The 27,545-nt window shown below is 47.8% G+C and overlaps 1 protein-coding gene across 1 annotated transcript; it reads left to right on the top strand.

Annotated features, from left to right (window-relative positions):
- Nucleotides 1-2,778: 2,778 nt before the first annotated feature.
- On the top strand, nucleotides 2,779-13,216 carry Cym (chymosin). The gene is made up of 9 exons (NM_001111143.1): nucleotides 2,779-2,866; nucleotides 4,736-4,886; nucleotides 5,779-5,896; nucleotides 6,275-6,393; nucleotides 8,386-8,585; nucleotides 10,187-10,300; nucleotides 10,988-11,132; nucleotides 11,639-11,737; nucleotides 13,017-13,216. The coding sequence occupies exons 1-9, from the start codon at nucleotides 2,805-2,807 to the stop codon at nucleotides 13,146-13,148; spliced, it is 1,140 nt and encodes a 379-aa protein (NP_001104613.1). The 5' UTR covers nucleotides 2,779-2,804; the 3' UTR covers nucleotides 13,149-13,216.
- Nucleotides 13,217-27,545: the final 14,329 nt, after the last annotated feature.

Raw genomic sequence — 27,545 nt, 5'->3', positions numbered from 1 at the left:
ACACCTACTCCAAAAAGGCCACGCCTCCTAATCCTTCTGATCCTTCTCAAACAGTGCCGCTGCCTGATGACTAAGCTTTCAAATATGTGAGTCTATGGGGGTAGTCTTGCTCAAACCACCAGAGCGCACTTGTTCCTTTCCTGACTCTTAGAGCACGTGCTTTCAGTTCCTCTTCATTTAACATATCACAGCCTATGTTCATCCTATGTCACCTTTGTTATGTTGAGGTGTGTTCCTTATGTTCGAGTTTCTTCAGGGATTTTTATAATGAAGGGATGTTGAACTTTGCCCAAGGCCTTCTCTGTATCTGTTGAGATCTGTGTAAGAATGTAATGTAGTCTTCACCTACCTTTAAGTAGGGATCTCCTTTAAGCTTATTCATGTGCTGAACAATATCTATTACATATGTTGAACCACTCTTGCATCCCTGGAATGAAACCAACTTGACCATAGTGCATGACTTTCTTTATGTGCTCTTGAATTCAGATTGCAAGTGTTTTGTTGAGATTTTTGTTTCTATGGTATTAAGGATATTAGCACTTGATACATGTATCTTTGAATCTCATGTGGCCCTATCAGTGATCCTGTCTATCTTCAGAAGAAGAAAGTGAGGCATGGAGAGGTAAGGACATTTACTCAAAGCCATATCACATGTGGCTGACCCTGGATTCAAGGCACATGGCCACACATGTTTTTCCAGAAGCCACAATTTCCCTCCCAGTCACCTTGCAATTTGGGGAGGGGAGTTCCTTTGAATTTCCTCAATTAGACCAACATATGCTCACTTGAGTGTGGACTCCACGTGGGTTGAGATGACAGTAGTTTTGTCTGTTGTGTCTAGTGCAGACACACACAGGAAACATTTAAAAAATTGACTTCAGTTGGCCTCATCAGTGCCTATATCTGAGTGGAGAACAAAACCTTGTGCTGAGGAAAGGGTGCCCTTGGGTCCTGAGTTGTTTCAGCCACTTACACAAGTCCCCAGACACAAACCTTCTAGACCAAGGTGATTCATTCTTGTGTGGTGCCAGGTGTCAACTCTTATCATGGTCGTTCTTAAGAGCATTTTTGAGATTGTGGCTTGCACCCACAGATAACCTCTCTTTGCACCATGGGCTGTAGGGCAGTGTTCCAGCACATACTTGAATGCTCTCAGATGGTTGCCAACTGTGTGAACAAATAAAAAAGCAGATAGCACTAAGGGATCTTTGATTCTTGGCTTTGTGGTCACCCTCCAGTGGGAGAGGTGGTTTCACCTAACACCTGTGGTCATTATCCTTGAAAGGTTGCCACTGGGTCAGGCTGGGCCATTGGGGGACATAGAGCCACAATCTATCCTTCCTCCATAATGGAGATAATGGCCTTGGAGTGTTGGACACTGCAGATGGGACCCACTATACATACTGCAACTGTCTCAAGAGATAGAAGCAGAGTTGCTCTCGCAGTGGAGTGTGAAGATATTTGTTCAAGGTACTTGAGACAATGCCAGGCTACTATAACAGGACTCTCTGAACCTCTGTCTCCTCATCTGCAGCATGTCACACAGGTGTCACCAGCTACTTTCTGATGCTTATCAGAGGCAATGACAAGAACACTCAGTCACACACCTGCTTATTCAAACATCCCCTGAGTACCTCTTGTACATCTTTCTCAGTGCTAAAGTATGGATGGAGATACAGTCCAGACGCAGGGTCATCAACTGCTACTGGGTCTCTGGGCCCTGGCCCATCAGAGCGGCACTGTTAAGTGAAGAAAACAAGAAATAAGCTTCACCACTTAGTATTGATTTTGCCCCTTACTTCTCTGACTTTGGGAGTAGAAGGTGTGGAATGGCAGCTGCGTGTCCTGTGGCCACCTCTCAGGAGCCTGAGAAGCAGCAGTCTCCTGGCAGTCTGAGGACACACCTGGTGGTTTCGTGAAGAGATGTCCACAAAGGAGGGCATTGCCATGGTAGGGATCAGGCCTGACTCCTGTCCTTAAGTCTGTTCAAATACTCCTGTGCCTGGCCTCTTGGGGAACTCTTATAGCCCCCATAAGACAAATGTGTGAAATTTCAGTTGACACTTCTTTCAGAATGGCTGATGTATCCGGATCCCCCACCTGGCTTCAGCTGTTGCATCCTGCCCTGTCCCCACTCCCTGCCCTTGCCAGGCCTTCCTCTCTGTGCAGATGTTTGTCCTGCTAACAGCAGGAAGCTGTTACCATGTTCTCTTGTATATCATACTCCTGAACCTCCTGCCTTCCAATTTGCCCAACTTCTCCTGGCTTCATCCTGATTTTCCAGTTCATAGGCCTGGTACATAATTGTCTCCACAGATACAGTTACAGATACAGGCTTTAGGGTCTTTCCTGTCTCAAATCTCTCTTAGGCCAGAAGGCACAACTATCTGGCTTCTGACCTTGTCTCCAATAGAACACTCAACATATTTGTATGTGTGTTCTCCCTGTACACCCGAGTGGGCCTTCTACATGCAATCTCAGCCTCCCTTCCTCCTGGTAGCAGCCCCACCTGCGTTAGCTCAGAGGTCCCGTTTAGAGGGGGATTTGGGGTAAAGGGGCCCGTGTTGACTTTTCCCAGCTTGAAGGCCTGTGTACCCTTCAACGTTGAAGTCTTTAGAATGGTAGACTTTGTAGTTCTTATCAGTGTGGGTCTTGGGTAGTGAAGGTGCTATCTCACTATGTTTGTGAAGTGGTCTGAAGTTTCGGGTGCCTCTGAAGTTTGGGCATCCAGCCAGAAGGAGCCCCGCTCTATAAAGGCCGAGAGGATGGGTACTAGCTAGAGAGGCCATTTCCTGTGATCCAGAATGAGGCGCTTTGTGCTGCTCCTCGCTGCTCTCGCCATCTCCCAGAGCCATGTGGTCACCAGGTGAATGTTGGACCCTGGGTGGGCAGGGGGACTGTTGCTCTTCCGGCCCTCAGACTCCAGGGGAATTTGCTTTCACTCTTGTCTTTACACACTGAGTGTGACCCCGAGGAGAGGGAGCCAGGCAAGAAGCCTGGGGGATAGGAAAGCATAGTTTCTAGAAAGAAAAACAAAACTACTCAGTGCTCGGTCCCAGCTCTATCACCCTTAGTTTCCTCATCTGCTGTGAAACTAGGGTCTTCACAATGCCCATCTTTTAGGGTTGTTATGAGACTGCGTGAGTTAATATTTGTAAAATGCTTCAAAGAGTACTAGACCTACTGTGAAATCTATATGCGCGCTCATTAAACTAGGTTTCCTGGTGTAAGAACTCCTTTAGAGAGGTCTGAAGGTTCTCTAAAAATAACTAGGGCATCACCTCTCAGGCCGTGGGTTAGATGATTTGCACTTTACAGCTGAGAGCATTGTTCAGGGAGAGTCTCTGTGCTACCCAACACCATGTGGCTAGCGCTGGAGGTTCCAGGGCTCAGCCTGGCTGGACTTGCACTCTTGCTGCCCCCATCCCCATTTCAGGTGCTCATGTGTGTGTTCTGCCAAGGCCTGAACACAGAAAAGACTGCATACCTTCTTGGATTGGATCCTTGAAAAGAGGCTGAGTATCTTTGCTAGTGAGGGCTCTCTGGCAATGAATTTTTCTCAAGTCCAAGGTGTGATGGCAGCTAGATAAGAGACAGAACCGGAGATGAGGATCCTGGGGTGAATTCCAGACAAGGGTGGCCTTTTGACATGAGGTAGCAGCTGCATTCTGATTATAGCTGGCTTTCCTCTGGAAGAAGAGGTTCCTGAAGCCGCTATATGGCACCTATACTTCTGTAATCTCAAGTTGTCTTTTCAACTAGCTCTTAGAGAAAACGATATGATTGCTAGAAGTTTTAGGGACTGTGAGATGCACAAAGTTCTACTTTAATCTATGGGGAGAGAAAATGGTTAAATGGTCAAGTACAGAATAAAACAGTGTTGGAAAGGAAGGATTAGCCCTATTGTATAAGAAGAAACTGAAGATAAAGGCATTAAATCCCCTAAAGTGAAGATCCCAGGGCCCCAGCAGCCTCCCACTGGATGTGCAGAGGACTTGGAGAATCTCCTGGGGGAGCTCAGGGCACTGTGGCAGATTTCACGTTGCCAAGGAACACAGCAGAGCCAGGTCGAGAACTGTTTTTTTTTTTTTTTTTTTCCTGCAGTTTTCTCTCTTGATCTTTTCTTCCCCAGTTGAATTGCCTTTATTATCCCAAACCTAAGCTGGGCCAAGAGGTCCAGTTTGGTGTCCTGCTCATGCTGAGGAAGTCCTGAAGAATTTCCAGCCACTTTAGTGAAAACACTACTCAGAGAAAAGCAATTGGCAAAAGGTGGTATCACTGCCGGAAGCAGGTACCACTGTGTAGGAGACATCACTGTCTCTGCATAGACAGGTCCTTCTCACGGTGTGACCTCTGTGCTTTGGACAGTTTCTGGCACACAGTAAGGTCACAGGGAGGATTTAGTGACCGAGTAAGTGACAGTGTTCTTAGTATCTTTCAAACCAGGAGTAACAAAACTTATCACTTAAGGTGTCATAAAACAAATGTAGCGAGTCTCTACCACACTGAAAAAGAAAAGTAACAAGAAATACCAGAGTGTAGTAGTTAATGACACTAGACAGTGATCTGTAAAGCAACATAGAATCTATTATTTTACTTTGGCTTATGATTTTTAAAGTTGGAAAGTCACTGACGATGCCAGTGGATTGCCAGCCAGAGGCTGAGCTGGGAGCGAGTGTGGAGATGGTTCATAGAGCCCAGTCTTCCTTATTGTGATTTTACCCCATCTCCTCAGGATCCCCCTGCACAAAGGGAAGTCTCTGAGGAACACCCTGAAGGAGCAAGGACTGCTGGAGGACTTTCTGAGCAGACAGCAGTACGAGTTCAGTGAGAAGAACTCCCGCATCGGGGTGGTGGCCAGTGAGCCTCTGATCAACTATCTAGATGTGAGTGTCTCGGCAGACCTTCTCAGGCACAGATTCTAATGTTCCCAGGCTCCTGCCTTGCCAGAGCATTCCTTCTTCCAGGAATGGTGGAGCCTGTGGGGCATGGAGGCCATTTTCTTGCCATCAAGGAAGCTCTATCACGGGTCAGCAGAACCAGCAAAGGCAGCCCTCTGGTCTTCAGGGCTCCAAATGCCTTGCTGGATGGGTCTGAGTTCAGATGATCTTCAGCATTCAGTGTGCTTCCCTGGATCAGGGGGAGCAAGTCTTAGTGTGTGGCCATCAGATCTGGAGACAGCAGGTGCCTGGTCTTCAGCTTCTAAGGCATGGGCTCTACTTTTCTCTTCTTCGCATCCAGGCAAGAACACCATTGTGCCCCTTTCCTTCCTGGAGCCTGCCCCCCCACACCCCCCACCTGTCACTCATGGCACTAAACAACCGGTACTTTTATGCCTGTGTTTTCATTTCTACATCTAGGTCACAGTCCTGCCCCAGCCTCGAGGGAGCTGGAAGCAGCAGGTAGAGTGGAAGTTTGAATGGGCTTCTGGACTCTGCTCTCAGCAGATGCCCTAGGTCTAGGGCTAACTTCTTCCTGCCTTGGCAGAGTAACCTGGTCTCTTCCCCAAGCAAGACTTTTAGGTCTGGCTCACGGTGTGCTTCTGAGCTGATTCCAGTACTGCTGTATGGCCTGGGGAGGGGGTGCAGAAGACTTCGGGATGAAGAGTCCTCCCTGTGGACTGGGCACCACTTTCTCCTCTCTCCTTGATGTTCCTCTTCCTAGGTCTCTGAGTAGAAATTGCAGGACCCACTCACAGGCATCTGTGCCCAGCATCAACTCCTCCCCCGTGTTCCCCGTCCCTGACTACACCTCTGACTCAGAGCTGTCTGTTCTTAGAGTGAGTACTTTGGAACGATCTACATTGGGACACCACCGCAGGAGTTCACCGTGGTGTTTGACACAGGCTCCTCAGAACTCTGGGTACCCTCTGTCTACTGCAACAGCAAAGTGTGCCGTGAGTGACTTCCCAATATGATCACCCTCTTGTCCCTTCCTTTTCTGTCCCCCAGATGAGGAAATGGAGGTCCAGAGAGCTTGAGAAGGGTCTTGGCTAAAGCTACTGAGATAAAGGAAATGGGCTTGGAAAACACACATTTGGGTTTTCTTCGCTTTGTGTTTGGAATTACATGGGCAGGGATTTGGGGTGGGGATTGGCTTTTTTGACTAAACTATGTGACCAGGTTGCAGAGAGACCGAATTATGTATTTTCCACAGAGAGCACGGCAGATCCATAGTTGTGCTCTTACAAGGCCTATCGAGGCTTTCCACCCTGCTTGAGAATGTTGAAAGCAACAGGACACTGAAGAGCCACTAATTTGGGTCTTTGTTGCAGGAAACCACCACCGTTTTGACCCATCCAAGTCCATCACCTTCCAGAACCTGAGCAAGCCCCTGTTTGTCCAGTATGGTACTGGTAGAATGGAGGGCTTCCTGGCCTACGACACTGTCACAGTAAGTGAGATGGCAGCAACCTGGGCTTCCCCGATGTTTCTCTGCAGTCACCTCTCCCCCAAGACCCTCCAGTTTCAATGGGTTGTGCATCTGGTGGGAATGAAGATCCCTTGGGTCCTGTCCAGTGGGTGGCTTCTGAGAGGGATTCCCACTGGTACCCATTTGTGATGGCCCCTTCCTCCCTCCGTTGCTGTGACTGCTCTCAGAGCTCCACTTGAATGCTTCCCCAGTTCCTGGTGTTCATGTTTCCATCTTGGCCAGACTTCTGGACTTGGGTCACTCACTCCACACACATTCTGCATTTGGTCCCATCATCTGTACTAACCTTTCCTTTGACCTGTTTTGCCCCAGTCTTTGCTTCTCTGCAGAACGTTACTCTATCAATGAGGTCTTTCCAGCATCCTATAAAACCACACGCTGCCTATGGCTTTACCCTGATTTGTCTTTCTTCTGAGGGCTCATCGCTCCTGACATGTTCTTGTTCTATATCATTGCTTTTAAAATCCACGATTGGCCTTTCCTGTTAGATTAAAGGTTACTCAAGGCAGGGACTTTCTTTTAGCCATTGCTATATCCTTAAAGCCTTACACACGGCACATCAGAGCTCCTCAGTAATAGTTTGTTGGTTGAGAGAAAGAGAATTGAGTTATTCCTTAGTACTTAGCCATTGCTCATTTATTCACATCATGAATGTTTGCTCTAAGAAAGATATAGTGTGGGACAAGTGGAGAGAGGACCTGCTTGCTGAATGCTGTCTAGAGAAAGGCATTCAGGTGGCCTTGTGAGAGCAAAGTCTACACAAAAGATAAGTCAGATGGCTTTGAAGGTGCCAAGTACGGCATGAAGAAAACAAAACTAGAACGTATGGAAGAACACTTTGGTGGACATGGTTGCCTGTGGCAAGCTGGAACCCATACGATACACTTCAGGAAGCCAGGCCAGAGATGATCTGGGGTCAGCACTGCAGAAGAGCTGATTGCAAAAATCCTGGGACAGGGAGGAGCTAGAGCAGTTGAGGAAGGAGACAGAGGTCAGCATTGGGGGTGGGGGTGGGGATAAGCTAAGGGTGGAGGATGGGAAAAGTTGTGAGAGGCAGGACGAGAAGCAATGATTCTGTTCCGTGTCTACTAAGATGCAGGAGGCAGTTGTAGCCTGTGTGGCAGGTTTGATATCAGGTTTTAAAGTTCACATTTGCTGCCCGGTGTGGAGACTAATTAGTTTTATGGGACAGAGCAGAGGTTGGAGACCTGCTTCAGCTCTGTGTGTGGCTCAGAGCACACATCTACCCTCTGGGGAAATGGGCAAAAGAAGAACAATTTTCTTTAGTGTGGTAAATAACTCTTCAGTAAACAGACATTCAGTGACTGCACAATGGTTGTTCAGCTATTTGGCTTAGGCACTGATTGGAGATTCAGGCATTATTATTCTGTCTATCAGATAAGGGCCTGGGGCCTGGAGAGGAGCTTATTCAAGCCCAGTCAGCAAGTGACTGAATAGGGACCCACGTGGTACCTGCTTTGTGCACGGCAATGCCCATGGGAGGACCACGGGAGAGGACCACAACTCCAAGGTGCAGCTGTTTCTGCAGGCAGCCTTAGAGCCATCATCAGCCAGCCTACTTCCTTTGGGCTTGTGCCCGACATGAGACCTGTGTCTGCACCAACACTGTCCCCTCTTCCTCGTCCAGGCTCAGCAGAGCAGTTCTTCAAAAGCAAGCAGAGAACATGGAGGACCCAGCCCATTCCAGTCTCTTAAGTTAAAACTAACCCTGTGTTATCTATCAAAGTGAAGGCAGGACAGCAAGGGCTGGCATTCTGACTCTGGCCTGTGATCCCACACTGGCTGCCCCTATCCCTGGGATTCTCCCTCTCTGGCCGCAGAAGCTCCCAGGGGGAAATCATCACGACAGTTTCTTTCTTTCTTTCTTTCTTTCTTTCTTTCTTTCTTTCTTTCTTTCTTTCTTTCTTTCTTTCTTTTTTTTTATCTTTCCAGGTCTCTGATATTGTAGTGTCCCATCAGACTGTGGGCCTGAGTACCCAGGAACCGGGCGACATCTTCACCTACTCTCCATTTGATGGCATCCTGGGCCTGGCCTATCCTACTTTTGCCTCCAAATACTCAGTACCCATATTTGACAACATGATGAACAGGCACCTGGTGGCCCAAGACCTGTTCTCCGTTTACATGAGCAGGTAGGGGCTGCACACACCAAAGGTCTGACTGATATCTGGTAAGCACTGTTGGCTAAGGTGAATGTCTTCCCCTTGGAGACACTACTTGCGAAGGTACATCCAACTATCCAAACTATCTCCATCCTGGTTTCTGGGCACCTCCGACCTTCTGTCCAAAGACCTTACTGGAATCATTCATGCAACTAGAGTTTACTGGGCCAAAGATGAGATGATTTCCATCCTATATCTCGATCCCCCACAAAAAGCTAAGCCTTACTGGGGATGTGTTAGAGGGCTTGCACGTGCTAGGTCCCAGGTTCAGTCTCTGGCACTACAAATAACAACAGAAACAAAGCCTGTTTCCATCTCTAGATAAGGGCTTTTAACCTGTTCTTCCTAAGAGAAAGGGTCTCCACATCATCTGTCAATGTCTTTGAGATCCTCAATCCCAAAGAGTCCAGGGTTCTCCTTCCACCAGAGAGAGAAGGAGGGTTGCTTACTCAGGAATGTGTGTCGGAGCCAGGCTTCAATCCCAGATACAATGTTGCTGCTTTATTTTCCTGCTCCTTGTGATGACCTAGCTCCTCTCAGACTTGGGGGTAGGTGGCAACACAAGGAGAAAGAGACCACCCCCAGGATAGGAAGCTGAAGAGAGGAGACCCCATGGACAGAGTAAGGTACATTTCATTCATGCATGCATTTAGATATTCATTCATTCATTCATTCATTCATTCATGTACTCCATGCATATTTGCTGGGCCTTTATATGCAGGGGTTAGGCCAGGACATGGGTATACATATAACCAAACAAAACAAGCTAGAAGATATATTCTAGCAAGGGAAAGAGACAGCACACAGCTCTTCACATTGTAATCAAGCAGCTGAGAGAAGGGTGTCGCAGCAAAGAACAGGGCAGATGGGTGCCTTAAAGCATGGGATGTCCACTCTGACAATGTGCATGCATGCCTGTGTGTACGTGTGTGAACATGCACACAGGACAAGGCAGGACATGATTCATTGATGGTGAGTGAGAATTATCAAGGCGTGGGGAGGAGAGCCAGTGCATTTTAGGCAGCAGGTTCTATGCTCTAGAACCTGGAGGTAGGAGGGGCTCACGTTCTGGGTGTGGGTGTGGGTGTGGAACAGTGTGGATAGATGAGACAGTGAATGAGTGTGTCCCAGTAAGCATTACGCATGCAACCATATCCCCGAGGGAGCAGAAGGGATCTGGCTCTGGGAGGCAGTTTTAATTCAAAGTGTGGGGCCTTGTTGAAGACCTTCCAGGGGTGGAGGTTCATTGGGCTGCTGGGAGGGTCTGAGGATAGCATGTCAGAACCTGGTGGTCCCCTGACCTGTGTGGAGTGTTGCTCCCTCCCCTATGGCAGTGCTGACTCAGGGCTGTGAGGCTGAAAGGAGCAGGAAAGCCCGTCGAGTCTCAGTGAAGCCTGCCAGAGGGAGAGGCTGCTGAGGTCGCCCTGTTGGGTTGGGAGAGAGGCAGTGAAAGGCCTCTAGGTCTCCACCCATCTGCCTCGGGGATGCCTCGGGGATGCCTCGGGGATGGGACTGGGCCCTCTTCCCCAGCTGGGGGTCTGCTGCTACAGAGAGGTCTTTCTCCCTTCCAGGAATGAGCAGGGGAGCATGCTCACACTGGGGGCCATCGATCAGTCCTACTTCATAGGCTCACTGCACTGGGTGCCTGTGACAGTACAGGGATATTGGCAGTTCACAGTGGACAGGTAGGTGAGCAGAACCTAGAGGCTGACTCTTGGTGTGTGGATAGGGGGGCTCAGTAGCTGTGAGATTATTGGTTGATTCTGACAGCTAGCTGGGATGTCAGCATCCCTTGCAAGGGGTTATTGTTGTATATGCAACCTTGCACTGATTGCCTCTTTCCCAGAGGCACCGTGCTGAGCAGTTCTATGGCTGTCTCATTGGTTGCCCCTGAACCTGTAGGAGGTGGGTGCCAGTATTGCCCTCAGAGTGTAGGTTATAGACTTATGATTTGGGCCTCATGACCATCGTCTGAGGAAGCCAACTCATGGATTACTCATGAGAAGCCCAAGGATATACAAATGGTGGGAGACTTATCTGAGACAGGTATTGCTTAAACAGCAGAGAAAACTTGAAACTGGATCTTTAGGCAGCTAGTGAGTCTTCAGTCCACCCACGGGATGATGTGCAGGTGGATTGTTTTGTTGTTTTTTGGGATCCTTGCAATTTGAGCTGTTCTCAATTCAGCCACCAATTGAGGGGGAAGAGCTCAGTCTTTGATCTTGGGAAGTTTTGGCGGTTCTAAGAAGAGGCTCAAAGGAGGGATTTGGACTTCCCTTCTTCCTTGAGGATTCTGACATGGGTAGGAAGGACCCGGGGGAGAAGGCTGGTTATAGGTTGGTACCCTGAAGCCCTTCTATTTAATTTTCTAGGATCACAATCAATGGTGAAGTGGTGGCTTGTCAAGGTGGCTGCCCTGCCGTTCTGGACACAGGCACTGCCCTGTTGACGGGGCCTGGTAGAGACATCCTCAATATTCAGCAAGTCATTGGAGCTGTGCAAGGCCATAATGACCAGGTAAGGTCAGGTCCTCCCCTTACTTCCAGAAACTCCCTGAATCAAGAGCCCCTTTCTACACAGAAGAAATGTTGAAGGAGAATGTTGGGTGAGCCCATTTGTTAAAAGTGGCCAATGCTTTCCTTCCAGCGTTGGTCTGCCCTTGCTGTGAGAGCTTTATGCTTCCTTTGCATGGTGGCTATCATCTGTTTCCTGGTCCTGAGAGCCTATGCCTTTTGTGGCTTGGTAACCTTTGCTGCACCTTCTTGTTCTACTCAGTCCACCGCTACCACCAGTCAACCCCTCTCCCTTTTTCCTGAGATACTTGTACACTTTGGCTAGTCATATAAGGAAGACACTGTCCATGTGTTGCTGAAAGCTGATACCTCCAGTGGGACTATGTTTTGAGACCCGGCCCCATCTGGACAGCCTCCATTTCCCTTGAGAAGAGTCATACATTGTGGAGGAAGGAGTTCTGTACCATCAGTGCCTCTTTTAATAAGTGACATTCTTCTTTCTTCTCTTAGTTTGACATCGACTGCTGGAGGCTGGACATCATGCCCACCGTTGTCTTTGAGATCCATGGTAGGGAGTTCCCACTGCCACCCTACGCTTATACCAACCAGGTATGCACTTCCAGAGATGCTCTGGGTCTATCTAGCATCCCTTCCCCCTGGAACTTTGATGAAGACTAATGGTGTGGGCCAGACCAAGAATACCAGGCCTCTTGGATGGGTCACAGTATTTATCATTGACCTTCTTTGTGTGGCCACTATAGAGTCTTGCTGAGAGAAACAGAAAACAGGAAGGACAGTGGAGGAAGGATATAAATTGGATCCAAACTACCCATCAGGGCCTCTATCCACTGTTCAAGTTTCCAAGCCCTGGTGGCTTAGAATTCCACCTAGGGTTTCCTTGGCTCTTTTTGGCTGTTGTGGGCCTGCTGGTCTCAATGTGGCCAGATCCTGAGTACCCTAAACTAATGACGATTAGAGTGATGGATGCTGAGAGTCTGATGGTAAGGGGTTGGAAATGTGGGGTACAGTACATGGGGTCAGGACTCAGAGTCACAGGGCCTCACCAAATCACCGAAGATTAAGTCAATTTAATTTTCTTAAGATCTATTTATTTATTTAAGCCTTTAATTCCAGTATGTGGGAATCAGGGGCAAGAGGATTTCTGTGAGTTTGAGGCTAGCCTGATCTACATAGTGAGCTCCAGGACAGCCAGGGCTACATAGAAAGACACTGTCTCAAAAAACAAAACAAAATTTTGATGTTTTCTTTTATCTGAGTATTTTGTCCACATGCATGTCTACATAGTATGTGAGCCTAGTGCCCACAGGGGTCAGAATAGGATGTCAGATCCCTTGGAACTAGAGTTACCATTGGATGTGAGCCATCATGTGGGTGCTGGAAACTGAAACTGGGTCCTCTGGAAAAGCAACAAGTGCCTGGTAACTCCTAAGCTCTCTCTTCAGTTCATTGTTTTAAATTTTAATTATTTTTAACATGTGTGTGTGTGTGTGTGTGTGTGTGTGTGTGTGTGTGTGTGTGTGTATGTGCGTGCGTGCGTGTGTAGAGGCCAGTGAATGCATGTGAATACAGTTGCCTGTAGAGGCCAGAAGAGGGCAAAAGATCCCCTGGAGCCGGGCTTACAGAAAGTTTTGAGCCACCCAATGTACGTACTGGGATCTCTGGTCCTCTGCAAGAAGCGGGTTCTGGTAATTGCTGAGCAATCTCTTCAGCCCCTATTTTCTTCATCTGTTGAGTGTGATGAATCTCATTCTCTTTGCTTGCCTGGGAAAGTGATTGCAGGATGCAATGAGACAACAGAGTAACTGAGTGATGGGGGAGAAAACCCTTGCCATTGAATCCAACCTCATCGCACTCTTGCTTCTTCCAGGTCCAGGGCTTCTGCTCCAGTGGCTTCAAGCAGGGCTCCCACATGTGGATCCTTGGGGATGTTTTCATTCGGGAGTTCTACAGTGTGTTTGACAGAGCCAACAATCGTGTTGGGCTGGCCAAGGCTATCTGATTATACACCCCCCCACACACACACAATTTATCAAGTGGAACGTTCCCAATAAACACAGCATTTCTTGAAAGACTGTTTCCTCTTGTTTTGAAGGGCACTGGAGCTCTGCACCAATATGAGGTTGGGCCGAGGCTGCCATGTGGGCAGAGCTGTGGGGAGGGATGGGGATAGGGTTGGTAGGTAGAAATGGGATGCCTATTTTGAACTGTGATGGAGGGGACTAGGTCTGTGTTGCCCGCCTGACTTTCCACTCTAGAACTTTCTAGAAAATGGTATCTGAGGAGTAGAGGTAGGGCGTCAGGGCTGAGTCGAGAGCACTCTGCCCACAGAGAGGTCATCTCCAGCTTCACAAAGAGTAGGATTTCGTTGCTCTTGCGGACATGGATCGGAGATGCAAAATGCCTTGGCAGGGTCCAGGGTCATACATTGTTGTTTATCTTGGGTGGTTACGAACCTGGATGTTGTCCGGTTCTTTCTTAGGGCCACAGGTGACCATTGGTGCTCCAGCACACTCATGGTGGTCGGCCTTGAGGCTGGTAGTTGAGGTCAGGTGCCAGCAGCCAAGTTCCCATTGAGGACTGGGTGTCAAGTAGATGGAGGGTCTCCACCTTCAGCCTTACACATTCTTCCTGAAAGGGCCGCTCTGGAGAGCCAGACCTCACAATGAGAGCAAGGGGTTGAAGGTAGATTGGCTTGTTCTGTTTTTTTCCCTCAGTCACCTTGGGGCACAGGCACATAGGCTTCCAAGGGAGATCTCCAGAGCTTGGGGGTCTGTGCTCAGTCCCTAGGAAGTACTCTTCTGGGCCCGCACATGTGTGCTTCCGCTCCCTTGTCTCTTTTTCTTTGCATGCATGGATATGTACGTGTGCAGGAGCACATGTGGACGTCAGAGGGCAGCCTTGAGCATCATCCTTGGGAACACTGTCTTTTGAGGCAGGATCTCTCTCTGCCCTGGAGCTCACCAACTAGGCTAGACTGGCTGACTGAGGACCCTCAGGGATTCTCCTGTCTCTGACTCAGTCCTGGGCTTACAGATTTGTACCGATATGCCCAGCATCTTTATATGGGTTCTGGGGCCCACACTCAGGTCCTCATGCTTGCAAAGCAAGTGCCTTATTGGCTGTGGTGTCTCCTAAGCCCTGGCACTGCCTTCATTTGATGGGCTTTTCCCTAGGACGATATGAGAGCTCAGACTCCAGTTATCATCAGTCTTTTATAGTCTCAGTGTTATCACAATGACAGTGAAGGATTAGACTTGGTTGTACTTATGAAGTCAACTCACTTCCTCCTGGAAGACCCACTTTGTCTTGACCACCGTCTGGTCCTGCAAATGGGGAGGAGCTATAAGATAGGCTGTGTCTCAGGGGCTGGGAGCTCCTGATTTGGCCTTGATACTTCAGAGGAGATTAAAGAGGGCAGTGGTGGTCATTGTGGAATGTTATTACTGACTGGTCCATCTAGAGGCATCTCTTGGGTCTTTCTCAGAGTTATCAAGATGAGGGACCAGGACAATGGGGTCTGCAGAGGGGTAGGTGTGGCCTCTAACAGTGAAGGCACAGAACTGGGCTATGAGACTGAGGAATGACTCCAACTATATCCCTAGGGAGCTGAGAGTCTGGGATGGCTTGGGGCAGAGGTTATGAGACTATAAGGGGTTTCAGGACAGGGGGTGGTGCCTGCAGTGGTCAAGCCCTGGTCTCTGAGCCTCAGGGATCCAGGAAAGCTAAGTTAATTTTTAAGGCGTAAGTAAGTCTCACTTTTCATAGACCAATACTGTCTATGTGTGATGAGTGAGACAGAATTGGGCCATGTTCATTACTTTCAGCCTTTGCGTAGATTTTTTTTAAAAAAGCAAAAGAGTTATTGGATAAGCTTATAAAAATCTTGTCACGTGCCTTAAAGGTTTACATTTGACAATTGTATTTTAAACACTCAAGCCTTACTTGGAGACCATGGATAAAGTCTAAATGTGGCGACATAAATGCAGGGCTTGGATAGAACAGCATCACCCCATAGTGCTCACCTAGCCCTGGTAGTATTCCCTGTTATGAGCTGTTACAGTAAGCCTGGTGTAGCATCCTCATCCTGGGCTTCTCTGGTTATGAGCTGCATCGCGAGCTGTGGCCTTGATTCTTCTGCTGACTCAGGCCAATGCTCTACCTGTAATGTTCTCCTGCTAGCATCTTATGGATGTGTTTCAGACATCACCAGATCTCAGATCAAACTGTCTGTCTTTGGAGTGTTCTTGACCAGGCAGGTGCTTAGTTTTGATCATGTGGGTGGGAGGAGCACTAGCTGCCTTTAGAGAGTTACTGTTTACAAAGGGTCTCCTGAGTGCTGGGCCTGGGCCCAGCTTTCCAGGGGCTCTGCTAGGGATGAATAAAGGAGCCACCAGCACATCTAACTGTGGTGTGGTCTGGGGGCTGGTCGGGGAGATGCTCTGCAGGGCTAGGCTGGCACTTCCTACTCTCTGTGTCTGGTGGTGGACCAGGTTGGGGGGGAGGAACAGCAGAGGCCCCTGGGTGGCTGTTGTGTACAGCCTTACCCAGCACCCAGTTGCAGGGTTTTGGGCCACCTTCTGTACTCTTCTTAGCTCACCTTCTTCTTCTTCGCTCATCTTCAGCAATCCTCATGCTTCAGACAACTTCAATATCATCTGCTCTAGGAGGGTACCCTGATCTGTCGTTTAAAACAGAACATTTGAGCCATGCATGCACCCATCTCTGGAGATGCTGCAGGACAGTGGGGGTCTATCTGTCCTCTGAATCCTCTGCTGTGTGGTAGGGTAGAGTTTCTGGCATAACACTGAGGCTCAGCTTATCCCTGCGGGCAGCTGTGCCTTTGTAACATGAGTGAGAACACCTCCAATAGGATGGCATGAAGAGTGCTTGTGAGAAACACACACACACACACACACACACACACACACACACACTCACTCACAGACATACAGATACACATACAGACACACACTCAGATTCAGATATACACACACATACACCCACAGATATACCCACAGACACACTCACCACACATAAAGATACACACATACAAACACACCTACACACAGACACACATAGACATGCACAGACATACAATACTGACAGACAGACAGACAGACAGACACACACCAGCCATCCCCCCCCAACCTCCCCATCACTAAGCTCCTTGCCAGTTCTCATCCTAATAAGAGGAAGTGTTAGCCCAGGGAGCCGCTTGGGAAGGAAGCCTTTGAAATGGAAATGTTATGACAAAATGATGGATTGTTTTCCTGGGGCTGTGCAGCTTGTTTCTTTCCAGTGGCAGAAGGGAAAACAGAACAGACAGGAATGGCAGGGACTGCCCCATGGCAGAGTCCAGAATGGCATGGCTCAGTGATAACCACACTGAGAGCCGGAAGTGAGGACTTGGGGAAGGTGAGGGCAGCTGAGGGATGAAGCCTGGCTGCTGTCACTTAGCTCTGCTCATCCCTGAGGGCACAGCATGCAGCAACTGTGGGAAGAGCACAGTACCAACACCAAGAGGGACATCAGGACTGTCCATCTGCCTGTGTGTACCCAGACTCACACAGCTTGCCTCTGCCATCTCTGCTGTCCTGAGGCGTGCTGTGTTCCTCGCCTTCTCTACCTTCACGTGCGCCTCAACCTTCGTGCCAGCTTGAGCATCACCTCCTCTGAGAAGGAACTTGTTAGTCCCAAACCCTCTTTTACTAAATGGCAGGAATAACTGATGGCTGAGTCCTACCCCTAAGTTGTCACTTGTCATTTTAGAATGGGACACACTGCTCTAGGCACTGTGTCCATTAGTAAGCACAGAGAAAGGACCTCCTATGTGGTCTCTTTTGTAGACACACAGACATATGAATGCATCTGGAAGCAAAGCTCCTTATCTAGTGTTTTCCTGGAATGCACAAGGTCCTGGCTTCGATTCTCAGTGCTGCAAATTAGACAAAAGAAAACACCCCAAATCAAGCAAGCAGGAAGTGCATGTGGTTATTGGTGTGTTTTATAAAAAGATAAGGGAGAGAAGGAATACATTTGGTGAAGGTACAGTCAGGTGTGGGGAAGGGGGTGCCTCTGTTGGCCCATCCTTTTCCCCTGAGGGACAAGCCACACATTGTTGGTATAGTATAGAATAGAGTTGATTTAGGGCATGACATGGGGAGGGGAATTGAGGGAGTAGAGACAGAGAAAGGCAGAGAGAGAAAGGGAGGGAGAGAGAGGGGGGGGAGAGGTGCGTTGGCCATGAGCACATGGGGGGATGGAGAGAGAGAGGGAACAGGAGTAAGGGAACAGAGAAAGAGTAAGAGAGCAGGAGGAGTGAGAGAGGAGGAGGAGGAGGAGGCTAGCAGCCCCTTTTATAGTGAGTCAGACACACTATAGTTGCCAGGCAACTGTGGGGCAGAGCCTAGACTAAAGGCCAACAGTTATCAGTGGGTTTGAGTGGAGAGTTTGAACAAGACTAAGAATATTGAGCTTGAAAGTGAGGCCAGAAAGGCAGGGTCAATGAGAACGCAAAGATATGAAAAAGATATGGGCAAAGATATGAAAGAATGTTAGCAGTGCACTAGGAGGGAGAGAACCTGTGGGTTGTTCAGTGTCAAACCAGAGTCAAATGCTAACTGAAGTGCTCATTAACATATCAAAGCAGACACGGGTTCTCCCAGCATCCCTCAGTCCCTACTTGCTACAGGGTATGACTAGTATCCCCTGTCCCCTACCCTAAACTCTTTCAGCCCAGGGCTTCCCGAGCTGCCCTTCCCTATATGATCTAACCAGTTTGGCTACCTGGCCCTTCCCTTTCATCCCCTGGCCTCTTGGTCTGGTTCTCCCTTCTCACATAGCTCAGGATCATGTCCACTCAGGACTCTCTTAAATGTCCCTGCTTCTGGCTACTCTCGCCCTTTATCTACAGTGAGGTTTTCCCTTCACCATACCTAGGAGCAGCCATGCCTTTTTTATTTTATTTTTCATTCATGGGTAAACATGAATACACTATTTATTTTTCATATTTTCTGGCTTTCTAATGAAAGATGAGTCATTTCCAACTCTTTATAGCGTTTAGCGTTGGCATAGAATTGTTCTGTATTAATGTGCTTAATGTTGAGTGAATAAACAAACACAGGATCTTCAATTTTCCAGCCCAGGAGGCAGCTCTAGTCCTGGAGCGCCCTCTAGTGACCAGACCAACTTAGAGCATCTTGTTTATACCTTGGGACATTCTTGGCCACTTCAGGTGACTTTGGGGGCAGTGGTCAAGTAGACAATAGAGTTGACTGTCTCCCTCATGCAAAGCATAGTGGCAGCTTCTTCAGGACACAGATAAAAAAGGAGTCCCAGTCTTCGACCCCATAACTCCAGATATCTCTGATTAGCTTTTCTTTCTGTTTTTGGTCTCCAGAGTCCTGTCTCTCCAATCTTTCTGGAATGTTGTGATACTGGGTTTGTGTGCTGAGCTGAGCTGTCCGGGGAGAATGTGTCTACTGTGTGTGTCTTAAGGGATTCAGGGCAGCACTGGTCTTCCAGGTCAGCAGGGAATCCTGCCCCACCCCTCCTCAGCATTTACAGTGCTAGCATCTGACCCACGAGATCCTATGGGGATTTGGGGCTGGTGCCAAGGCTGGGCTTGAATGAGATGGGTGTCTTAGGATTTTCATGGTCGTGAAGAGATACCATGACCCTGGCAACTCTTATAAAACAAAACATTTAATTGGGGCTGACTTACATTTCAGAGGTTTAGTCTATTATGGCGGGAAGCATGGCAGCGTCTAGGCAGATATGGTGCTGGAGAAGAATCTGGGAGTTCTACATCTTGATCTGAAGGCAGCCAGGAGGAGACTGGCCCAACACTGGTCAGAGATTGATCACCAAAGACCTCAAAGCCTGCCCCCACAGTGACACAATTCTGCCAACAAGTCCATGCCTACTCCAACAAGGCCACACCTCCTCATAGTGCCACACCTCATGGACTAGGCATTCAAACACATGAGTCTATGGGATCCAAACATTCTAACCACCACAATGGGAAAACTCATTTCCCTCTTCTCTTTGGTAGAGTTTCACTTCTCTTTTGAGGACTGTGGTGGCCTTGGAAGTCTCCTCTGGTATGGGAGATGCAGTCTCCAATAGCCATGGTTGAAGCTTTACCCCTGGGTTCCAAGTTCAGGCCATGACACTTGAGAACCTTCTTCTTTCCTAGGACTCTGCTTAGCATCTGGACTAGAGTAACTGTGCCATTAGAGCTTTCTTCCTAAGGCGCATGAGAGGGAACAGGAGTCTGCAGATAAGCCTGTGTGCTTCTCTGGCAGTGTTCTGTAGGGTCAGTCATACCTCCTGCAGCTTTGAACTGGTGCTAGGACAATATGAAAGTAATGTCTTCCCCTGTGACCTCCAACCACAGCCACAGTCTCCATCCCAGATCTCAGGGACACAGATCTCAGCGCATGTTCTCCACGTGTGAGGACAATAAGTAAATAATAGAGAAAAGTGTTTTCCTGAGTCCACAGGATGCCCAGAAGTCCTCCGCACAGCCAACAGAGACAAATGAGATTAGAAATCTGGACTCTAAAGAAATTGTCTTTCGCCAGAGTCAGAGGAACTGGACATAAGACTCCACATGGACATGCCCATCACTGGATGCCAGCCTGGCTGTAGATCTGAACCAGCCTTGTAGGATTTATTTGGATTCAAGAGGGACAAGAAGAGCTTCTGTAGCTTGCAAGTCAATCCCTGTGGAGTCTAGTGGGTGTTTGCACATATGTCTCCTGGACAATTTTTTCTGTCAAGTCCTGCATCCTAGAAGAGATGTTTGCTTGGAGTGACATCCTACAAGAGCTGGCAGCAAATAGAAGAGGTGGCTCAACAAGGCACCGATTCTGAAGTTGGGCTGCAAAGAGCCTGAGATTCTCTTCGGTCATTTCTTGCTCACTCTGGGAATGCAAGAACTGTGTTGTGAGCAGTGGTGTGGTGAAGTCTCTGTGGCAGAGGTCTGACTCTGACCTCTAGTAACAGCTAAAGAGGAACTGGCCCTGCTAGTCTGTGAGCTTGGAAGTCCTCCAAACCCAGCAAATGTTGAGGTGTCAGAAGCACAGGACAGCCACCAGGGGATCCAGGTAATGTTTGGGAGATATCAAGTTGCTTTAAGTTGGTGGACATTGTAGGATGAAGCTGTGACTTTTAAAGAAACACATTCTTAGTTTTGCACCAATTCTTTCCTTCTTCCTCAGTTCTTGCATTTTATAAAGATATGTTGACTATCTACTACACACTTGGCTAATATAGAATGCACTATACTATACTATAATTATTGAGGTGATGATATTTAAAGGACGCAGGCAAGTGACCCTGAACTCAAACTGCAGTAGGTTTTGTCCTAGGCACCCTCCACCTCACAGTCTGATCTCCTTAAATCTGCCACGGGACAGTCACATCTTCATTGACCTCCATTCTGCTTTGGAAGTGTCTGTTCCAGTTTGCTAAAGACTATCATGCAGTATACTGTTTGATTCTCACTGTAGTCTCAGGAGCTTGTGTTTATTGTAACTGTTAGCAAACGGGGAAGCCGAGGCCCAGGGAGATTCCTCTTTAAGAAGCCATTTTACTTTCCTTCGCTCCTTCTTTAGCTCCACATCTCCACCCAACTCTGAGAAAAAGGTTGCTCACTTTGCTCTTTCTAGTTCTTTAAACCTAGAAGAAATGGATCCTCTGTTCTCTTTTCACGTGCTTTTGAGTGGCCTAAGAAGAAACTTCTTCCTAGTTTGTTTCCCTATTGCCCCTCGTCCTTGTCTCTCTCCTCTTCTCTCTCTCTGTCTGTCTCTGTCTCTCTCTGGAAACAATGCAAGGTCAAGTCTGTTGGCTTCTGTTCTCGGGACATCCAGGACCATCCTTCTGCCTTTCTTGCTGCATCTGGAACTTCCCTGACCGCATTTATGCTCAACATTGAGCTCCCTCCCAGGCTCAGAGTCTTTTCGAGTTGGTTGTGGCCGTGTGTCATTCAGTGAGAAGAACGTGAACTTGTTCAGTTACACTCCCCACATCTAGGGTTGATTCACAAAAGGTCAGTGTTGCCACTTGATGGGTAGGGAGTGCGGGTGGGGTGGGGGAGGCTGGCTTCCTGTGACCTCACAGGGAGAGATCAGGAAATTAGAAAGGTAAACTATAAGGAAAGGCCTCTTACTTACAGGGAGGGTGAGAGTTCCTGGATCTTCTGTACCTCATAGGGGCAGAGCTGCTCCTCCTTGGCTGTCTCTGTAACCCCGGAGACAGACTGAGCATCTGGTCATAGCAGGAACCCGAGGGTTACTTGAGGAAAACAGCAGTTTCGTGTCTATACCCTAACCAAGCTGATCGTTGGCACCCTGTGTCAAATCAGTTATTTTTGGCTTAGATTTTGAGAAAAAAAATGGAGAATTCAGGGTCTGCACACAAAATTCAGGGCCAATAAGCTACTTAAATCAAGCTTTCTGGGTTTGCCTAGAGATGTAGTTTAGTGTGTTGAATGCTTGCCTAAAATGTAGGAGGTTCTGGGTTGGATCTCCAGCCCTGCATAACACTGGCAGTTATGGTGGATGCCTGTGATCTCAGCATTATGGAGATGGGGGCAGGGAGATCAGAAGTTCAAGGTCCTCCTTGGTTATATAGTCTGGGCTATCTGTATAAGACCCAGAGACTGGGTCTTAAGGAAAGCAACAACAACAACAACAACAACAACAACAACATGGCTGCAAAGTTACCTCAGTTAGTAATGGATTTTCATAAGCATGAAGATTGATTCCACAGAAATCAAATTGAGGATAAAAAATAGGAATAAAAACAAAAAGTCAGGCATGCTAGTTCAGACTGGACAGGGAGAAGCAGGTAGGTCCTAGGGCCTCATTGGCTGGCCAGGTTAGCCTACTTGGCAAGGAGTTTCAGGTCACAGAGAGGCTGTCTGAAAATAAAAACGTTAGCACCTGAGAAATGACATTTGAGGTTGTTTTATGACCTACACACACACACACACACACACACACACACACACACACACACACACACACACACACACTCACATACATGTCATTTGCACATACATTTGCACAGACAGACACATGAACACATATCATCACTACCACCACCACCACTACCACCCAAGAAACATTTTTTCAGGTGGACCATAATTAATGTCAATTCGGTGTCAATTTGGGAAGCATGGGGATTCTTGGTGGGCTCTGACTTGGTCCTTTTATGTCTCAGTCCTTCCTTTTTTGATCACTTATTATGTACCCGACACAGTCCTGGGGTCATTACACTCAAAGAATGCAGCTGTGACCCCTGCAGAGTTTATAAGTGACAGGTGGGCTTTTATCCTAGGCTCTACCCACCATCCGCAGACTATTTATCTGTCATTTAAGTGTCAAGTCACTGTTTGCACACTCCTGGTTTGCATGGGAACCTGTATAGCTTGCTGAGTTTCACAGAGCACCCTGTTTAAATCTCACGATAATCTTACTAGTGTGGTGTTTTTGTTACTTCTGTATTGTTATATTTATATTTTGCGCATGCGGGAGCCCTGCAGACTGCAGAGGGCTCAGCCATCACCCCTCTGGTTCTGAGACATACAAGATCACCCAGAATTCCTTCCTAAGGAGAGAGTCACGCCTTCTCTCCCCAAGCCTCTGACTGACACTTCAGCAATGGGAGTAAAATAGCATTCATTATCTCGTGACATTTCCAAGGAAGCCCTTTACCTCCGCCTCCCCTGAGATTCCATAACAAAAGTTTGTCTGATCTTCCTCTCCCTCTTTGCCAACCCCCAGCTCCTTTTCATCTCCCTGTTTGAGGGCAAATGTTCTCCTGACAGCAGTCCCCAGGGAGACTGGGCTGTCTTTCTTTCTTTCCCTTCAAAGAGCCTTTGAGCACTCCACTCAGCCTGGTGGATGGGGCATGTTTCATCTTTCAGTAGGCTCCAATCAACTGCTGAGCAGGGAAGGGCACCTTGTGAGTTTCCTTCATAGGGAGGGAGAGGGTGAGACCCTGGCATCTGGCCTAGGTGGACTCCCTGTTCCCGTGGGAGGGCTGCTTTGTTCTTCTGAGCCCACTGAGATGGGCAGAGGCTGCTCCAGCCGGTGAGCAATGCAGATAGCCATGGTTGAAGGAGAGAGACCACCAGATTGTTAGTCCTGAGCCTCTTGAAGGGAAGTCCTTGAAGAAAAGCCCTCGAAGGATGTGGCTGGGTCCTCAGAGAGGCCTTCAGCTGCCTTTTGGGTTTCCCTCTTCTTGCTCTTCTGAGTCTTGACTGAGTCCTGTGGGATCCTTCTCTTATAGAAAGTTCCTTCCCACTATTTACAGAGCTGTAGACTCCATGACAGTAAGTCGCTCTATACACAAAGGGCACATAACACAACTTGAGCTTCTTTGTGGACACATCTCCTGCCTCAGTTGAACAAAACTACTTCAGCATCAGCAGGCAGCTGGCAACTCTCGGGGAGAGTTTTACTTACTTACTGTTATAGTGTCTCCAACCCAGACACCAACCCTCTGCAGTCAGGTTAGGGACCCCAGAGGGAGCAGGGAGAGGGCAGCCTCCTCTCTCTGTGCTTCTCTGGGTGGGCCTGTCTTAGGTTTCTGTTACTGTGATAGCCACCAAGACCAAAAGCAACTTAGGGAGGAAGGGTTTATTTGGCTTGTTACAGATTATAATCCACCATCAAGAGAAGCCAAGGCAGGAACTCAAGGCAGGGACTTGGAGGCAGGAACTGAAGCAGAAGTCATGGAGGAACGCTGCCTACTGACTTGCTCCCTGTAGCTTACTCAGCCTGCTTTCTTAAACTGTCCAGGAGGGCTGGGTCCTCTCATATTAATCATCAGTCAGGAACATGCCCTGCAGATTTGCCTACAGGCCAATTCGATGGAGGCATTTTCTGGACTAAGAGCTCTTCTCCCCAGCTACACCTAAGCTTGTGTCAAGATGACAAAAACCAGCCAGCACATAACCATCATCTCATTTCTCAGTGGAAACTAGAGATTTGAATATTTTCTATTACAAACATTTTGGACATACATAACAATAAAAATAGTAAAAATGAGCCACATAAATACACCACCTGCATTGATCATCTCCTGCATTTGATAATTTTCAAGAATTTGGTGCCCTTGTTTGATGTATTTGTCGGTACATGTGGCACATACACGTGAGTGTGCAGCGCTCGCAGTCACACACATGCAGAGGCCAGAGCAGAGCAGGATGCTGAGTGTCTCCTCTGTTGCTCTCCACCTTGTTATTTTGAGGCAGTGTAGGCCCAGAAAGTCATGAGATAAGAGAAGCCAGTTTGGAGCATGAGTGAGGTTGAGATGAAACCCTGAAAACGTTATCCCTAGACTGGCAGGAATAGGACTGTTTCCTTCTTGCTCTGGGCCTATATGTCCTGTTACACGTAGCCTATACAACACCTACCTCTACCACCCTTGAGGTAGTCCCAAAGTACAAGTTTAACTTCCTCTTTCCTATATAAGGACGTGTCCAGCAAGCACCTGGAATCTCTCCTCAAGCAATGAAGTGTTCCCAGCATCTCAGCCCAGCCAATGATGTATACTTACCCCAAATCTCTCCCCACTCCCAAGGGTTTAGAGAACCCTTATTCACCCCCAATAAACAGAGATGTTTCACTAAAACCTGGGAGGCTGTTTCTCCCCTCACATCACTGCAGGGATGTGTGGTGTCACACATCCAGGGGGCGAAGCTTCTTTACTTCCAGTCTAGCTTGGTGTACAATGACGCCTGGACACCGCAAGGGGAGAAGCACACCTGGGCAGGCAAGTCAGGGTCTCTCACTGAGGAAAATCCTCCCTGTTTTGGTTACGCTGTCTGGCCTGTGAGCTCTCAGGATCTACCATTGAGTTCAGTTTGTTTTCTTTAGGGTAATTAGAAAAGAGCTTAAAGGGATAATTAATTAACTCAACAAGTATTAAATATCTACCATATACTATAAACAGTCACTTTGAATATAACTGGATCAAAAAAAAACCCACCTTTTAAACATTAACATTTTAAACGAGGAATCAGCTCATAAAGGACATTATTTATACAAACACACATTCTCTCTCTCTCTCTCTCTCTCTCTCTCTCTCTCTCTCTCTCTCTGCTTTAAGTAAGGATAAAGCTGTGAACTGAGGGCTGCTAGTCTCCCTGTCTCCCTGTCCTACAGAGATTGTTCACTCTGGGCATGAGGAAGCCATCCAGCAGAACATAGGAGGAGAAATCAAGAGCTCTAAAGTGGAGTTTAAGACCCCAGATGCCACCACCCCATTCTTGGCCTTCCTCTTGGCAGTTCTCAGTTCTGGGAGCCGTACAATCTGAACAAAATGGATTCAGTCTGGGCTGAGTTTCTGTCACTTGTGACTGAAAGCATCCGCCTAACTTACTCCTGCACCAGCTTGTGCACTCCTATTTGAGACTTGAGGAAGGCAGAGTAGCCCAGCAGGGCCAGCTTCTGAGAACCTGTGAGGAGCACAGGTCTGTGCCCAGGTGGTTGTGATGCAGTCTTGTAAAATCCCCCTTCCCAGACCAAAAGATACAAAGGTGGACCAGGAGGGACTGGGACAGCAGAGGTGACTCTAACCAGCCTGTCCAATGTCCCAGAACCTCAGGGAACGAGCTATGCAGGACTATGGTACAACACCTTTAGTTTGGCTGGGAGGGGGAAGCATTGAGGTTTACAACACAGGTATTAGGTTTCTGACCCAGAAGGTGTGAGAGAGAATAATTGGCTATTGTCACATCTGCCAATTTGGTGTTCCCTTCACTGAGGTGGCTCTGTCACAGGAAAAATATTACTAAACTTCTTGAAGATTCGATTTCTCACCAGTTAAATGGAAATAATATCTGCTTTGTAGTAATTAATTTGAGATAAAAACCACCCATGCATAGCAGCTAAAACACAACAGTTGGTTATTAATTGTGATAGTATCCAAACTCTGGCTACACTCTGCATCCTACATCAGGTAGTTTGATTATCTTATGTGTATGTGTGTGCTTTTGTGCATATGTGTTCTTTTTACCTGTGGAGGCCAGAAGATAATGTCTGATGTCATTCCTCATATTGTCTCCTTTTTTTTCTTTCTTTTTTGAGTTAGGGTCTGTCACTGTCCTGGAACATGCCAAGTAGGCTAGGCTGGCTGACAGAGAGCCCAAGGGATCAGCTTGCCGCTGCCTTCTCAGCACTGATGTTACCAGTGTGTGCCACCACCCTGGACTTTTTAAAAACATGGGCTCTGGGTATTGGACTCATTTCTTTGTGCTTTTAAGACACTCTATTGTCTCACAGATTTCCCCAGCTCATTGATCAACTTTTATGCTGTCCCTAGACTCAGTTTACTTGTGCTGAGGGCTGTGATCTGACTGGGACTATAAAGGCAAGTTCTTTCTGTAACTGTCAATTATTTCCAAAGGAAAGCATTCATAAAGTAACCACTCATTAATTTATGTGAGCCCTCCCACATAAACTATCAACTGTCTATCTATCTATCTATCTATCTATCTATCTATCTATCTATCTATCTATCTATTTATCTATTATCTATCTATCTATCTATCTATCTATCTATCTATCTATCATCTATCTGTCATCTATCTCCCACTGAGTTGTTTGGGATGCCCATATATGAATGGGTGTGGGGCCAGGCACTGGAGCACAGTCAATTTACCAGGGACCACACCCCTAAAGAAAACTGACTCCCTTTCTAGCAACCACCATCTGTCCATAGCTCATCAGGTAGAGTAGGGGATCATAGAGTTCTTGTCACTCTATACTGAAAGGTTGAAGGACAGCCTGGGTAGCCAAGCACAGCTGCTGTGGGCTCACAAGTGTGGCGGTCCTGTCATGTTGAGGAGACTGTTTTGCCTTGGTCTTCCTCGTCTTGCAGTATTACCACCCCTCCTTGGAGATGTCCCCTGAGCCTCTGGGAAGGATGGGTGATGCATGTATCTCATTCATGGTTAAGCACTCCACCAAACTTATTCTCTGCACTTGGTCCAGTTGTGGGTTCCAGTGCTCACTGTAATCCAATGCACAAAGAAGCATTTGAGGACTCTACTTGGGTTTTTGAAACTGCCAACCTCCAAGCTGGAACTATGCTACCAGTTCTCTTGGGTTTCCAGCTTACCTGCTCACGATGGGCTGAGCAGTGACTTAGGGCCCAGGGGCATTGCCCTTGCACTGAGTTACCTTTGTTATGAGGTTAGAATTTGGGTATTGGGACAGAGGGAGGCACAAGCTTTGTTTACTTGAGGAGGTGGGTTGAGAGGGGCAGAGTAGAGGCTTCCTTTCCTATCCTTTCAGATTCTGATTCTCTTATCCTGGGAGCTTGGTGGGTTAGTCAAACTGTCAAGCTCTTCTCTTAGGAAAGCCATGTTTCAATTCAG

The sequence above is a fragment of the Mus musculus genome, chromosome 3 (genome assembly GCF_000001635.26).
Source record: "Mus musculus strain C57BL/6J chromosome 3, GRCm38.p6 C57BL/6J".
NCBI lineage: Eukaryota > Metazoa > Chordata > Mammalia > Rodentia > Muridae > Mus > Mus musculus.
The sequence above is the reverse complement of the archived record's forward strand: the minus strand, read 5'-3'. Positions and strand labels throughout refer to the sequence as shown.

Bases quoted from the DNA above. Each gene is read 5' to 3' on its own strand.
- Cym (NM_001111143.1), top strand. From the start codon at position 2,805: ATGAGGCGCTTTGTGCTGCTCCTCGCTGCTCTCGCCATCTCCCAGAGC. The intron at 6,394-8,385 runs GTAAGTGAGATG...TTATCTTTCCAG, and splicing joins TGGCCTACGACACTGTCACA to GTCTCTGATATTGTAGTGTC. The intron at 10,301-10,987 runs GTAGGTGAGCAG...TTAATTTTCTAG, and splicing joins TGGCAGTTCACAGTGGACAG to GATCACAATCAATGGTGAAG.